The 13,753-nt window shown below is 49.1% G+C and overlaps 1 protein-coding gene across 2 annotated transcripts in view; it reads left to right on the forward strand.

The window, feature by feature from the left end:
• Window positions 1-13,355, forward strand: part of LOC149348153 (mpv17-like protein) — a 30,063-nt gene extending 16,708 nt beyond the window's left edge. Inside the window, exons 1-4 of one of the 2 annotated variants that reach the window (XM_089587961.1) lie at window positions 3,654-5,011; window positions 10,458-10,528; window positions 11,722-11,850; window positions 13,240-13,355. In XM_089587961.1, coding sequence (XP_089444087.1) covers window positions 4,684-5,011; window positions 10,458-10,528; window positions 11,722-11,850; window positions 13,240-13,269 — 558 coding nt within the window. In that variant the 5' untranslated portion in view covers window positions 3,654-4,683 and the 3' untranslated portion in view covers window positions 13,270-13,355. Of the gene's footprint in view, window positions 1-3,653; window positions 5,012-10,457; window positions 10,529-11,721; window positions 11,851-13,239 lie in introns of those variants that run through there. The other variant, XM_089587960.1, reaches the window with a different exon arrangement.
• Window positions 13,356-13,753: the final 398 nt, after the last annotated feature.

Below are 13,753 nucleotides of genomic sequence, written 5' to 3' on the forward strand. Positions count from 1 at the left end.
GACTCTGTGTACCACTTTTCACAACACACCGAACACAGCTTGCATTTTCGCGCCCTTGACGCTTTACTGTTTGCACCAGCGCCCGCACTTAATTGCGCACGCCAATTAGATGGGCGCATGTTGACTCTGGCGCCAGATCCACTTTCGCTGCGAGACCTGCGTGTAAAGGTCACACTGCAGTTCCATCATCGGAGGGATAACGATGCATTCCGTTGAGAATAGCGCAGCGTCGGTCGTGTACATCAGAGCTGCCTCAGTTCCTGATTATTGCCATTGGATTTTAGAGGCGCAAAACAAGGTTGACCGAACGGTGCTACGGCCAGACCTTCACGCGCGTGCGACCTGTATATATTTATATTTATCATATATATATGCAAATAGATTTATTGTCAGTGTACCCCTTCCCCTGTCCTTTCTACTATCCCTTAACCTCTTTCTTTTCACTTCTACACACTGCCTGCTATCTTTTATTTCCGCTGCCCCAGTAGGTGCTTCCAGCCGCGATAGCAGATGCCGGGGTAGCAAAAATTCTTTTCCCTTTCATATTACATGCAAATAAAAGCCACTACTACTACTACTACTACTACTACGTGATTGTTGGTCTGCAGTCGAAGACGCATTTTTTCCCAGGGAATTTTTATACCCGACAGTTGTGGACAAAATAATTTTTCAACGGGAAAGAGTTTGTGAATGCAGTTTTTTCGTGCTTTGCAAGGATTCACTATAACAGTCAATATGTATGCACAGATCTCCCGTCGGCAGGCTTGTAAACCTTTGCTATTAACGTTTTTGCTTTCGCAAAAGAGTATCCCATTGGTTTTATGTGGCAGTCTTAGCTGCTCGATGCGAGCGATGGACAAGTTTTAAAAGAAACATCTTGCTACACATCGGAAGAATGGACCATTGCCTTCAATATTTCTACAGCAGTATACCTTACAATTTTCCAATATTCAAAATATTTGTCCAGTCATGTTGGACATGATTCCAGGTGTGCTGAGCACCAGGCGATCTGGTACAAACCGGGAAACCAGCCCATGCTCAATGGGTTGCCTCAGCTCCTTTAGGTTCTCGAAGAAAACAGCACAGCAACAGGGTCAAGAGAGAAGACGGGACAGGCGCTGACTATAGCAACTGAAGGTTTATTGAAAGGGAACGCATAAAATATGCTCTCTTAACAGCCAGGAGCACGCATGATCTACACCAAAAACACTGATAAGATGCCAACTTCAGTCATGGCGGTCAAGATACAATAGTTCAGTCATGAATGAGGACGGATGGGGTGCTTACGAATTTTGCACGGTATTTGTGAATATGAAATGCTTCGCTGATTTCTCTAGTTAGTCTACATTTGTGGTTGTACAAGACCCTAGCATCGTTAAAAAGTGGAGTACAGTCTTTGTCAAAAGTTTAGAGCCCAGGGGGTTTGCTTCTGAGCACTATTGTGGCGCTCCTGTAGGACTCATGGAAGTCCTATGCATCGGGGGGAGCAGGACCAAAAATCTTCTTACCTTCAGGAGATTTGGCACGCTGAGGACGCATTACGAGCAAAGCAGTGTGGTCCAGAAGCAAACCCCCTGGGCTCTAAACTTCTGACAAAGGCTGTACATGGTTCTGCAGCAGGAGTTGAGGTGTTACGACGATGTTCTTTGTAGTGCAAGCCTAGGTTCGAGGAAGGGGCCCCTTTCAACACAGGGAAGTTCTGAGGGGGAAGTTGGCATGTTATCAGTGTTGTTGGTGTAGATCATGCGTGCTCCTGGTTGTTAAGAGAGCATATTTTTGTGTTCCTTTGCAGTAAACCTTTAGTTGCTAGTCAGCACCTGTCTCATCTTCTCTCTTGTCCCTGTTGCTGCGCTTTTTTCTTCAAGTACGTACCAACTCCCTTAACTCACCGTTTTACCCCTTTAGGTATTCTCATTGTAGCGGAGAAAGTGAATGCTTCGGGTGGAATGAAACGGCAGCTTAAAAGACGCTTTCACTTCGCCTAGGGAAGAATTCTGCTCTCCACAGCTTGCTTTCCCTCAATACGGCTACTCCGAATTGCGGGCTGTATCGAACTGTCTTCCAACTTTGCTGCTAATTTCCACGCGAAGGCTGTACTGCTTTCCGCTGCTGGGAGCAAGTCGAGGCATACTCCCAGCGCTGAAGGACAAAGGTGGAAGAGAGGCATAAGTAGATACCACGAACTCTGGACATCATCTCTCATCCGATCTCACATGGGGGCCGTCTCTCGTTTCCTGCCTTTGCCTTGTAAGGCTGGTAGTATGCTTCGCCGTGTTTGAAGCAAGCAACCGGCCTATCTAGCTGTCTGCATTACCTGATGCTCGCAAGCTATTTTTCTGCCTATTTTCCTCTATCGCATAGTTTGTTTTCGCTGTTCCACTAGGGACACTGCAGATGTAATACGCCGGGCTTTTCAGCCCTCTGGCAAGCCACTGCCTTGTCACTTCGGGCGCTCGCATAAGCTACGGTAGCGAGAGGGGATGAAGAACCAAGAAGAAAATGTCGGTTTTTATTTCTCTTGCAAGGATATCGTATAGCGTCGCTATCCTAAGCGATATGGGCTTCAAACTCAGAGAGAGAGAGCGTCTTTTAAAGAAACGCGGTAAAGATCACTCACTATCGCAACCCGCCTTCCCCTCCAAATCTTGCCACCGGACACGTAGGATAGATACTGCTGCATGCGTGAAGCTGGCCGCCTATTCCGAGGGGCATTTAACATAAGCGTCAATCTCGTTTCGGCTAACTTCCACTACGCGGTGACGCCACCAACGGCACTACTGCTCGCTCTGCAGTTGCGAGAGAGCGTGAAGAAATGGAGCAGGAGAGGGAGAGGATAATACGTAAGCCAGCGAATTGAGCGCGAGGGATCATTCGGAGGAGGAGGGAGCCCTTCGCAGTCTTCTGGCGAGTAGACTGCCCTCCTACTCGTACTCCTCTCCGCACAATCTCGTCCCTCTCGTTTCCTTTCCCTCGCCCTCTCACGTGCCTCAAGGGCCGTTACACTACTGGCCGTCTGGAGGTCGTATCAATGATTAGCCGTGGAGGAGACTGGACGCCGCTGGCTGCGACGACGCGAGGCAGCTGCACGCACACGGCGTATACGGACTCCGACCGTCGTCGTGTCACAAAAGCCTGCGTGCGCGTGTCTCTCCTAAAGCTTGCTTCGTACCTGCGCAGACTGTATCGGGACTAGCGCGAACCAGTTGCTTGCGTCCCGTTATACAACAATCCGGTTACCCCCGCATCGGTCGCTACTTGCTGGCTCGACCAACTCTACAGCGCTTGCGTCCCGTTATACAACAATCCGGTTACCCCCGCATCGGTCGCTACTTGCTGGCTCGACCAACTCTACAGCTTCGTATGCTGCTCTCCCGTTTACGAAACTGCGGCGACGATTAATTAACCTGCTGCGTGCGGCGAGGACAAGGAGCTCGGCCATCTGTTTTCAGCGCGTTGTTCGAGCGTGTGTTGCAGTGACTCTACACGGTCGTGAGTGCGTGTGCTGCAGCAAAGCTTGGCGAGGAGGAGCAGCAGGGGGCTGCATTTGGATAGTTGTTCCATTGCTTTCGCCGGATTTCTTGTTAATGACATTTTTGTTTTTTTACTTTGTCCTCCGCCTCACCGCTGCGCCTAACACACGTGTGCTGCTCAAGCTCTGCATGGAACGGGTGTGAAAATCTGTGCTCTTCTAGTTATTCTCAATTCGTCTTGAAAGTTGAAAGTGAGTTCACACAGCCGGAGCTCCACGTCGTGTTATATTGAAACTCTTCAGGGTGACTTCGAAGTGCTCCGCGTGTTACGACCTTGTGGTATATACACCGTGCGGATTGTTTTGCCTTCGTTGGTATATCTGTGTACTGTGGCCGCGGAAAGGTGAACCAAGGTGCTCGGTTTCGAAACAGCTGTTTTCTGTTCTCACGTGTTATCAGCCCCGGCTCCTGGAGTTCCTGCATCCAGGATTTTATGTACTTTCTGCACTCGTGTGTCTACGCCACTGCTTCCAGCTTGTGCGGGCGCCGAGGGACCACACTGGAGGCGCTGTTCGTGAAGATATGCCACTGAATTCTTCGCCTTGATTTGCGTCCTCCAACCAACCCTTCTAACCTGAAGTACCGCTCAACTGAGTTACCGCTTTGCTGAAACAGCCGCTGCAACCTTCTGACGTGGTACACCCTGTCTAGAAGCGTTGTCGAATCTTGCACTGGCTGCCATCTCGTGTTTCTCGACCGGGGATCCTCGTTTCCGAAACTGCTACCTTCCCTATTTTGCTCGTCATCGAACGAAGGAAGAACCAGAAATCGTAGTTCGTCGAACACGCCTGCAGTTCGATAACCTGTTGGGTGACCTGACTGGCAGCACTCAGAGACACCATCGAATCTCATAGAGATTATCAAGTATGAATCCGATGCTATGAACTTATGCTGCTGAAACTCATTGCATTGTTGACTGCTCTTGCTTTGACGGTAGGTGCGGCAACAGCAATCATTCTTCTGTGAACACTTGGTGTTCAGTCACTGGTACAATCGGCTCGAGACCGGGAGCCACGGACGCCATTACACCTTACACGGACGGCAAGGCCCGGATTCTTCCTTCGCGTTGCATAAGCGATTGCATTTTCCACGCCACGATAGCTGCATCTTCGCTGTCACACCTCCAGTCAAAGGACTGCTCCGAAGCATCAGGATGCAGAACATCGTGGGCAGGGCGCGAACTCTGTTCAAGAGTCGACCATTGTTGGCCAACGTCGTGTCATTCGGCTCCATGTACGTGGGGGCCGAGGTGGTCCAACAAACGATCCTGCAGAAGTTGGACCCTTCGGTGCGCAGCTACGATTGGCCACTGGTGGGCCGGTATGCCGTGGTGGGCACCGGCATCTACGCGCCGGCGCTCTTCTACTGGTACCGGTACCTGGACCGCGTGCTTCCCGGCAAGCTGATCGCCGTCGCAGTGAGGAAAGCGGTCATCGACCAGGTCTTCGCGTCTTCCACGCTTCTGGTGGCGTTCTACACTGGTGAGAGGAAGTGGATAGAGACAAAGCATTGGATGCAGACATAGGTGCATGTTAAAAGACGTATACCCTAGAAAGAAAAAACGCACCCTAGGTGCACAGAGTTCGTGATCTCCGGACGCTTCCAAATTGTTCCAAATGGGTGTTCGTGACCGCGGTTCGATTACAAGATGTTCGCTTCTCCACAGTGTACGGGCAGTCAGTAATAATGCAGATAAAAGCACACGCGTGTGTGAATTGGATGTTTGCTCTAATTTTTTTTTTCGCGCACTAAACCAATTTTGTGAGGCGGCTCAGAAGCCCATAAGCGGTGCTGAAGCGGGGCATGTGGCCGCACGGCGACGTGCTCTAATCAGCACTATCGACTGACTGACGGATTGATTCGTACACTTAGCATAGTATTCGGATACTTATAGTTAATCGATTTTAAATTTATGGAAGGAGGAATCTGGTTTGGGTTGAGGTTAACTCCTTGCAGTTGGGTACTGCTACAGCACTATCCTGCGTAATGTGCTAACCCTTGCTAGAGGCTTGTGACCTGTTGCACTTTTGCAACCTACAGCAGACTTCCATTTGAGCCTGTTTACAACAGTTTGGTTATTAACCGAAAGAGCGAACAACGTTTTTAGTGCATAAGCACTATTCCGATGGTATACCAACTCTGAGCGAAATCGTCCGTTGTCGCGTTGTCTGTCCGCCTAGCACGAGCGCTCCGTCCCACGGCATTGCCCGCTTATCGTCGTCTTCTACACAAATCCGCGTTTTCTCACTGATTCAAATGAAGCAAACCTTCTCTGTAGGTTTTATATATCCAAGCAATAAGAATGATTTCGTTTTTTTTCGCTTGCTGACACTCGGAATATCCGCGAGGTCACATATGTGATCATTAATTCTTCACGGTAGCTGAAGTTGATGTTGTGTAACCCGACGACGCAGCCATGTCAGAGACATGCTTTCAAATGTGATAGCTCGCGGACGCAGTAAACGTTGAAAGCGCTGAACGGTCTCTAAATGTCACTTGGAACGTTGCCACTCGTTTGATTGTATCTTTTTTTTTAAAATTGGAGCATTTGTCATATGGAGTTTCGTATTCGCTGCGCTTCTTGATTCCTCGCAGCGACAATGGACATCCAACTGAATCAACCACCTGGGAATTTAGCTCGAAATTGAATGCACTGAACGCGTAAGAAACGGGAACGCTGGTGGTGTCGCCACGAGAGAAATGCATAGCTGCAGACTGATGTCATCGATCTTGCAACCCTTCACACACCATGTCGCTTCTGAACTTCTCGCGGTGATGAAGAATGTCATTGTGCCTACACTTGTGTGTGCTGCTGCTGCTGCGCCTTCGTCAGACGTCAGGTTTTACGTCGTAAACCACCGCCGTCAGGCGAATGGGGAATTAACAGCAGTGTAAAGACGGCTTGTTTTCCTTTTTTTTTCTTCCGATCGTCAAACAGCGCACAAAAAACACCAAGAAAGAGCGACAGGGACAAGAGCGCTCGTTCTTTCTTAGTGCCCTGGTGTTTTTTTTTTTTTTTGTGCGCTGTTTGACGATTGGAAAAATGCAGTACCAGCCGGCCTAACGTTATACCTTGCTCGTTTTCTCTTCCAATAAAGACGCTTGAAGTGGAGGTCGACGCTTCCCCTCTTCCCCTAAGACACCACCCGGAAACGGTGTACGACGAAAGGTTGCATCACAATTTTGATACAAAAGTCTCTTAACGCATACAATTGGATGTGTATATGTCGTCGGTTCGAATCCTTGTCGCAAGCTAGCCTCCACTTGACTACCTCATGTAAGCTATATGCAACTAGAAATCGTATGACGTCACCCAGAACGCTGTACGATAAACGGTTGCGTCACAATTTTGACACGAATGTCGTGGAAACTGGCGCCACATGAAGGTCTGCCAATGGAAAGTATGTATAGACGAACGAAATGTACAGGAATGTCTGAAGTGACGGTGCTCGGCTCGCTGTGAGCGACATATGGCCGCTTAATGACGTCAGACTATTTTTCTTGTCATCGCTTATTATTATGATTATTTTTCTTGTCATCGAATACACGCCGCCGGCTTTTACATGCGCAGGCTCCGCTTCACGTAGTCGGCGATGATTGAAACTTTTCGGTCTTAACTTCGTCTCTTAGAACCACTTTCGCGTTGCTGGAAAGAAAAAAAAATAAACTAGTCTTTATGTAGGCGATGCCTCTTGCAAGACGGTCTAGAATGGCCGTCATTTTGACAATTTTTTTTTTCCGGAGCACTTATAAGCATTCGCAAGAAAGGGCGCGAGCCTGATGTACAGAGTCAACTGCTGTGCGATGTCACTGCACCGGTATTCTTGGGCGTTCACTGTACGGCGCTGCGCACTGTGCTCAAATGCGGCTCGGTGCTCGCGAGCTCTATAGAAGGAGCAAGCTGCATGTACGGGAACACAGAGCTTAGCTCAAGGGGTGTAACGCCCCGCAGCGGTGGCTCAGCGGATACGGCACTCGGCTGCTGGCCCGAAAGGCGCGGGTTCGATCCCGGCCGCGGTGGCCTCATTTCGATGAAGGCGAAATTCTAGAGGCCCGTGTACTGTGCGATGACAGTGCACGTTAAAGAACCCCAGGTGGTCGAAATTTCCGGAGCCCTCCACTACGGCGTCTCTCATAGCCTGAGTTGCTTCGGGACGTTAAACCCCAATAAACCAAACCAAACCAAATCAAACCGTATAGGAACGAACGCACACATGCACGCACACTCACGATCATTCACTAGTATTCAACAGTTAATGAATCTATCGATCGGGCTACTGTTCGTTATAATCCGCATGCCCTAATAAGGGTATCAGGCAGGGAGACACAATCTCCCCAGTACTGCTCACCGCGAGTTTGCAGGATGTATTCAGAAAACTGAAATGTGAGAGTTGGGGATTAAAGTTAATAGTCACACCCAATTTGCTGAATACATTTAATTTGCGTTGCTAAGTAACGCAGGGGATGAATTGCAAAGCATGCTCGAGGACCCGGAGAGGCAGAGCAGAACGGTGGGTCTAAAAATTAATATGAAGAAATCTAAAGTAATGTTCAACATTCTCGGAAGGGAACAATAATCTACGATAGGAAGCGAACAATTTAAACGGGTTAGGGAATACATCTACTTATAAGTATACTGACCGCCGACCCGGCCCTTGTGCGATAGTGAGATATAACTAGAAGAATAAGAACGGGGTGGAGCGCATTTGGCAGGTTATGTCAGATCATGAATGGCAGTTTACCAATACCCCTCAAGAGAAACGTACACAACAGCTGTATCTTACCGGTACTCACCTATGGGTCAGAAATGTGGAGGTTAACGAAAAGGGTTCAGCTTATAAACTCAGGACAGCGCAGCGAATTATGGAAATTAAAGTAAGTGTATCGTTCAGAGACGTGTATAGCACAGTGGATCAGAGAACAAACGCGAGTTAATGACATCGAAGAACGGCTGATTGGACGAGTTGGTATTCTTTCGTAATTTTGTAACAGCGCTTAAGAATCAGGCCAAAGAACGGGAGGGGACACGCACACGGCGCTGTGTGTGTTCTGAATGCTTTTGGAAAATTATTGATGACATCCTAGACGAAATATTGTTACGGGGTATTTCCGCTTGGGATTACAGAGAGCGGACACGGAAGACAGGGCTTTCAAACAACAGCAGGCACCAGCCGACGATGATGATGATGATGATGTCCTCAGGCTGAATGGCACATACCCACCACCGACACTGCTCGACCGTCGTCTTCTCCGAAAACTCACGAGCTTCTTCTTCTTCCTTCCTTATGCGCATATCAGTGCATGCACCGCCTAATGTAACACTACCCCGCCGGCTGAAAAGCACCGTCCCGGTGCGTACTAGCGTCCAAACCAGGGTCCGTTTAGTACGGCTTGAGGCGCGCAACATGGGCCGTCTCGGGGCGAGGTGTAGAGGAATGGCGTGCGGGATGCAAGGGCGCAATTTCGTATGTCACTGGAGTCACTTGTCGTAAAATACGGTAGGGTCCTGAATAACGGGGCAAAAGTTTTTCCGAGAGGCCAACGCGGCGAGCTGGGGTCCAAAGCAGCACGAGAGAGCCGCAAGAATACTCGGTGTTGCGATGACGGAAATCATAGCGACGTTTCTGGGAGTGCTGAGAGGCCGTGAGTCGGTTGCGAGCAACAACGCGGGCAGCATCAGCTCGGGCTATGGCGTCACGAGCATATGAGAATAGAATATGACAATATAGAAGAATGGGTAGGGTATGTAATGCGAAGACAATATATAAGCAATGGTCGTATAGGGCAACGGAATAGATTCGAAGAGAAGGCAAGTCTTGATGGGAGTTGCAGAAAATCAGGTAGGCCGGTGAGATCAGCAAGTTTGGCGCGGATAAGGTGTCCGCAGCTGGCACTGAAGAGGGTAAAAATTATATGGGAGAGGCCTTTGTCCTCCAGCGTGCGTAGCTATAGGCGGCTGATGATGATGAGGATCACCCTCCAAAGCGGAGACGTACAGACGCAAGCAGTTGAAGAAAAAATTCCCTCAGGTTCGGGGCTTGAACACGGGGCCACCACCCTCTATGACTCGTTGATTGATATCTAGCTATCGTGGGGGAAGGAAATAATCCAGGAGAAGCTGGTTACGTAACAGTTTTTGAAGCCGGACGTGAGGGCTGCCCCTCGCTAGTTGGCCGCAGTCTCAGCGCGTTTGCGCATGCGCAGTAGACAGAGAAGCAGACGACGCCGCTGCGCCGGATGGGGCTACTGGCTGCCCCATCAGCCAAGGACCCCGAGTAGTCCTTGCGAAAGCACGCGGCTTCGGCAAACTTTTCGTCATAGATGTCGAGGGTCTCTCCTAAGCATTCCTTTCTCCACGCGTGGTATCTATCAGTACCGCTCACGTTTCACACTGCAACCAATTGCAACACTGCGAGCCGCCGCGGTGGCTCAGTGGTTATGGTGCTCGGCTGCTGACCCGAAAGACGCGGGTTCAATTCCGGCCGCGGCGGCTGAATTTCGATGGAGGAGAAATTCTAGAGGCCCATGTACTGTGCGATGTCAGTGCACGTTAATGAACCACAGGACGTACTACACCCTGCCCACGGTGGCAGGTGGCAGTTAAATTAATATTTGTTACGAGAGATCGCTCGGGAAGAGCAACTAGGGTCTGACACGCTCCACCGGTGGCTGCGTTTGAAAGAGCCGCCTGATGGGGGGTAGTGGCTCATCGCTTAACCCCTGCACCACTGCTCCGGCAATGGTGCGAGGACTCCCTGCGATCTAGGAATGTGAAGTAGAGAATAACCGATTTCGCATATATGGGCATTAACCCACTAAAGGCATCACGTCGTACCCTTAAGGCGGACCTTATAAGTGTCCCCTCAAACTTTCGTGCTATGGCGGGGTTGTCGATTTATTTCTAATGCTGTTCTTTGTTCTTTTCAGCCATGAGTGCGATGGAGGGAAAGGAGGACATCTTCGCGGAACTCAAGGCCAAGTTCGTGCCAACGTACAAGGTACGTCGCGTATGGCGCCATGATCGTGTCGACTCTACCTCGTCGAAATCTCCAGTCTACATATATGGCTACCGGGTTCATTCACTAACATTTCCCGTCCCGTGTCTTGAAAAAAATTGAAAAGAAAATTGTAAAAATTAAGTTGCTTTTCATAATTCCCAAAGATTATAAATGCTGTACTGAATATTAGCGAATGTTCCTCCTAGGACTCGGAAATGTCTGGTGGGTCTTCTCAATCCCAGAGAGTTGCACGACTTTTTGTGCAAATCACAAGGTCTGCTGTATTGAGCCGGTTCGCGGCAGTTACATGGAAAGCAAAACGCACCGACGCATCACGAATATGTGACGCACATGCCGAGGGCGCATTCAGACTGCAGGAAGGAGAAGCAAGGGCACGCTCAAGTGTAATACGGCTCCCGCTGCTTCTGGGCGGACATTATGAAGGCCAATGCACATGCATATAGAGCCGCATTGTGCCAGCACCGAACCGTGTTTCAGGTCGCCGTAACTCGGGTAACTTGCTAGCGGAAAGCGACTCCGCTTCATTGCGCGAGCGTACAGTCGGCAGCAAAAGTTTACGGGACATGGGTGTGCGGAAAGCGTTTATTCCGTCCCCGTAACGCAAGCCAATCGCCTGGTTTTCCTGCAGTTATGAGGGGGGCCTGCATGTCCCATTCAATGGTATCAATACGAGACGACTCGGTCGCGAAGCAGCGCAATAAGTTTGTAATGGGGCATTCGTCCCGTAAATCTTCGAGGGCGACTGTACCAGCGAACGAATGAGATTTTATAGCAATAAGGATGCCGTCCTGGCTATGCGTACCTCAACACGAGAGCACCATGGAATAGCATGAGCAGACGACGTGCCCCTATGTACGTCATCACCTTACCAGACAGACGAGCGGCACAAAAGATCTATTCTGCAAAAATACCTACTCGACAAGCTTCGGCGTTGTTCGCTTGGACATTCCTTTTCGTTGGTTATATTTTGGCCTATAGGCTCTATTCGCATAGCCTAGGCAATTGTGCCGTTTTGGAGCAGAGTCCACCAGAGCTGGCGTCCTAATTTTCTCCGGACATTGAAATATGTACAAAGTCCTTCTCGCCTCTGGTTCAGTGCCGCGAACCGCGGAACTGACTGCGGTGCGTTAACGGCTGATTTTTTTTTGTTTATTTCTTCCCTCTATACGCAGCTGAGCTGCTGCTTCTGGATCCCAGCGCAGTGCTTCAACTTCTTCCTGGTTCCTCCGCACCTGCGCGTCGTCACCGTCGGCATCTGCTCCTTTGCCTGGGTCAACATACTCTGCGTGATGAAGCGCATGGTGAGGACAGGCGCATCTGGGTAGACAGGGCTTGGCCATATGCCGCGCGTCTACTGTTCAGTGGGAATGCTGTAACCATGATCGGCATACCAGCCATGATTATAACTTCACTGAGGGACAGAAGCTAGCAGAAGATTTCCCAACCCAGGCTCTGTCGTATACAGTTAGCTTCCAAACCTCGTAGTTTCACCCGACGCTCGTTGTTTATTTATTTAATTGAATACTTTCAAAGCCTAAGGCATGCACTATAGAAAGGAATGTGAGTTATTAGTTGTTTTGCAGTACGGAACGATGAATGAAGGCATTTCGGATGGTGACCTTAGAGCTATAGCGCTGTCAAGAGCGGAGATTGTGGAGTAAGGAAGGCGTTTCCATTCAGTGGTGGTTCTTGGTATAAACGAATAATAATACATACTAGTGCGACAGGATTGGACATAAACTTTACCGCCTTTGAACACGCTTCTATCCTTGGTATGAGACTTTGTTAAGAAACTACTGGCTTTTCTGTACGCTTGGTAGGACATTCTGTACGTTTCCTGCCTGTCCTTAATTTCGGCTGCTATCTACCAGTGTTTATTCTATAATCCATTGTGTTTTTATGACTGCCATACTACACTGCCCAGCAGTCAGCCCGAAGTGCGGCCGGTCTGGGTATACATGCATCGCGTCTTGCATCTGCTATAGCAATGCCTGTAGTTGCGTCACAGAATTTGCGACTGATGACGTCAATGGCTCGGTCAATATGATGGCAACTTATGTGCTCTGGCCTTACCTAAGCATAAGACAAGAGCCACGCCTCTTGTAGGATGTGGCAGGGGTCCTCACGTAATGCAATCTTACATGACTAGTCCGGACAAAGAATGACTCAGCAGGAATAAAGACGACTCAGCTAAAATAAACTAAAGAAGCGCTTGCGAATACTAATAGAATAAGGATATAATCAGAAATGGAATAGAACGGAACTGGAATAGGATCGGAATTGAAATGAAATAACAACGTAAATAGATTGTTGAGTGAAAGAAAAACGCTATTCCATTTCCTTGGCATCATTTCAATTGATCGCCTCCGAATCGGAATCGAAGTAGAATCACAGCTGAAATAGATTGGTGAGTGAAAGAAAAACGCTATTCCATTTCCTTGGCATCATTTCAATTGATCGCCCCCGAATCGGAATCGAAATAGAATCACAGCTGAAATAGATTGGTGAGTGAAAGAAAAACGCTATTCCATTTCCTTGGCATCATTTCAATTGATCGCCCCCGAATCGGAATCGAAATAGAATCACAGCTGAAATAGATTGGTGAGTGAAAGAAAAACGCTATTCCATTTCCTTGGCATCAGTTCAATTGATCGCCCCCAAATGTTTCGTCTTTTCTTCTATGTGCACAGACAATTAAGACTCAAAAGGAGGATGCCTAGGGCGCCTCGGAGGGGCGTTCACACCAGGACATCACCATCGCTGCTGGCGACCTCAGGCGGGCCGAGCCAAGGCGTGACGTCATCATGCTGACGTCATCATCAAGGCGTGACGTCACCAGCGTGACGTCATCAAGAGGAACAAACCCCTTGGACCAGTACGGCTGACGGCATCAATCAAGACGTCCACTCACCGCGTAATGCCTTTCCTGGACCACCGATTGAGAAGTGCCTGTGAGTGCACAGTGGTGCAGGTAGTTTTATGTTGTACGCTCAAAGTATATGCTTGTATGCTCAAAGAGCCGCTGCAGTCAGCGAAGATTTCTGAGAATGTGTACCTCTTGGACGCAGAGTGGTGTATTTACGTCTGTGCAGAGTGTACCATATGTTTATAAGCGATTTTCTTTCGAGGCTAGGGTCTTGTTTTGCTGGGCTCCATATGTTCCTATGTGGAGACCAGCACATTGTGCGTTGGCGTTCAACAGTT

This window comes from Amblyomma mixtum, chromosome 4 (assembly GCF_055824585.1).
Source record: "Amblyomma mixtum isolate Tamu chromosome 4, ASM5582458v1, whole genome shotgun sequence".
NCBI lineage: Eukaryota > Metazoa > Arthropoda > Arachnida > Ixodida > Ixodidae > Amblyomma > Amblyomma mixtum.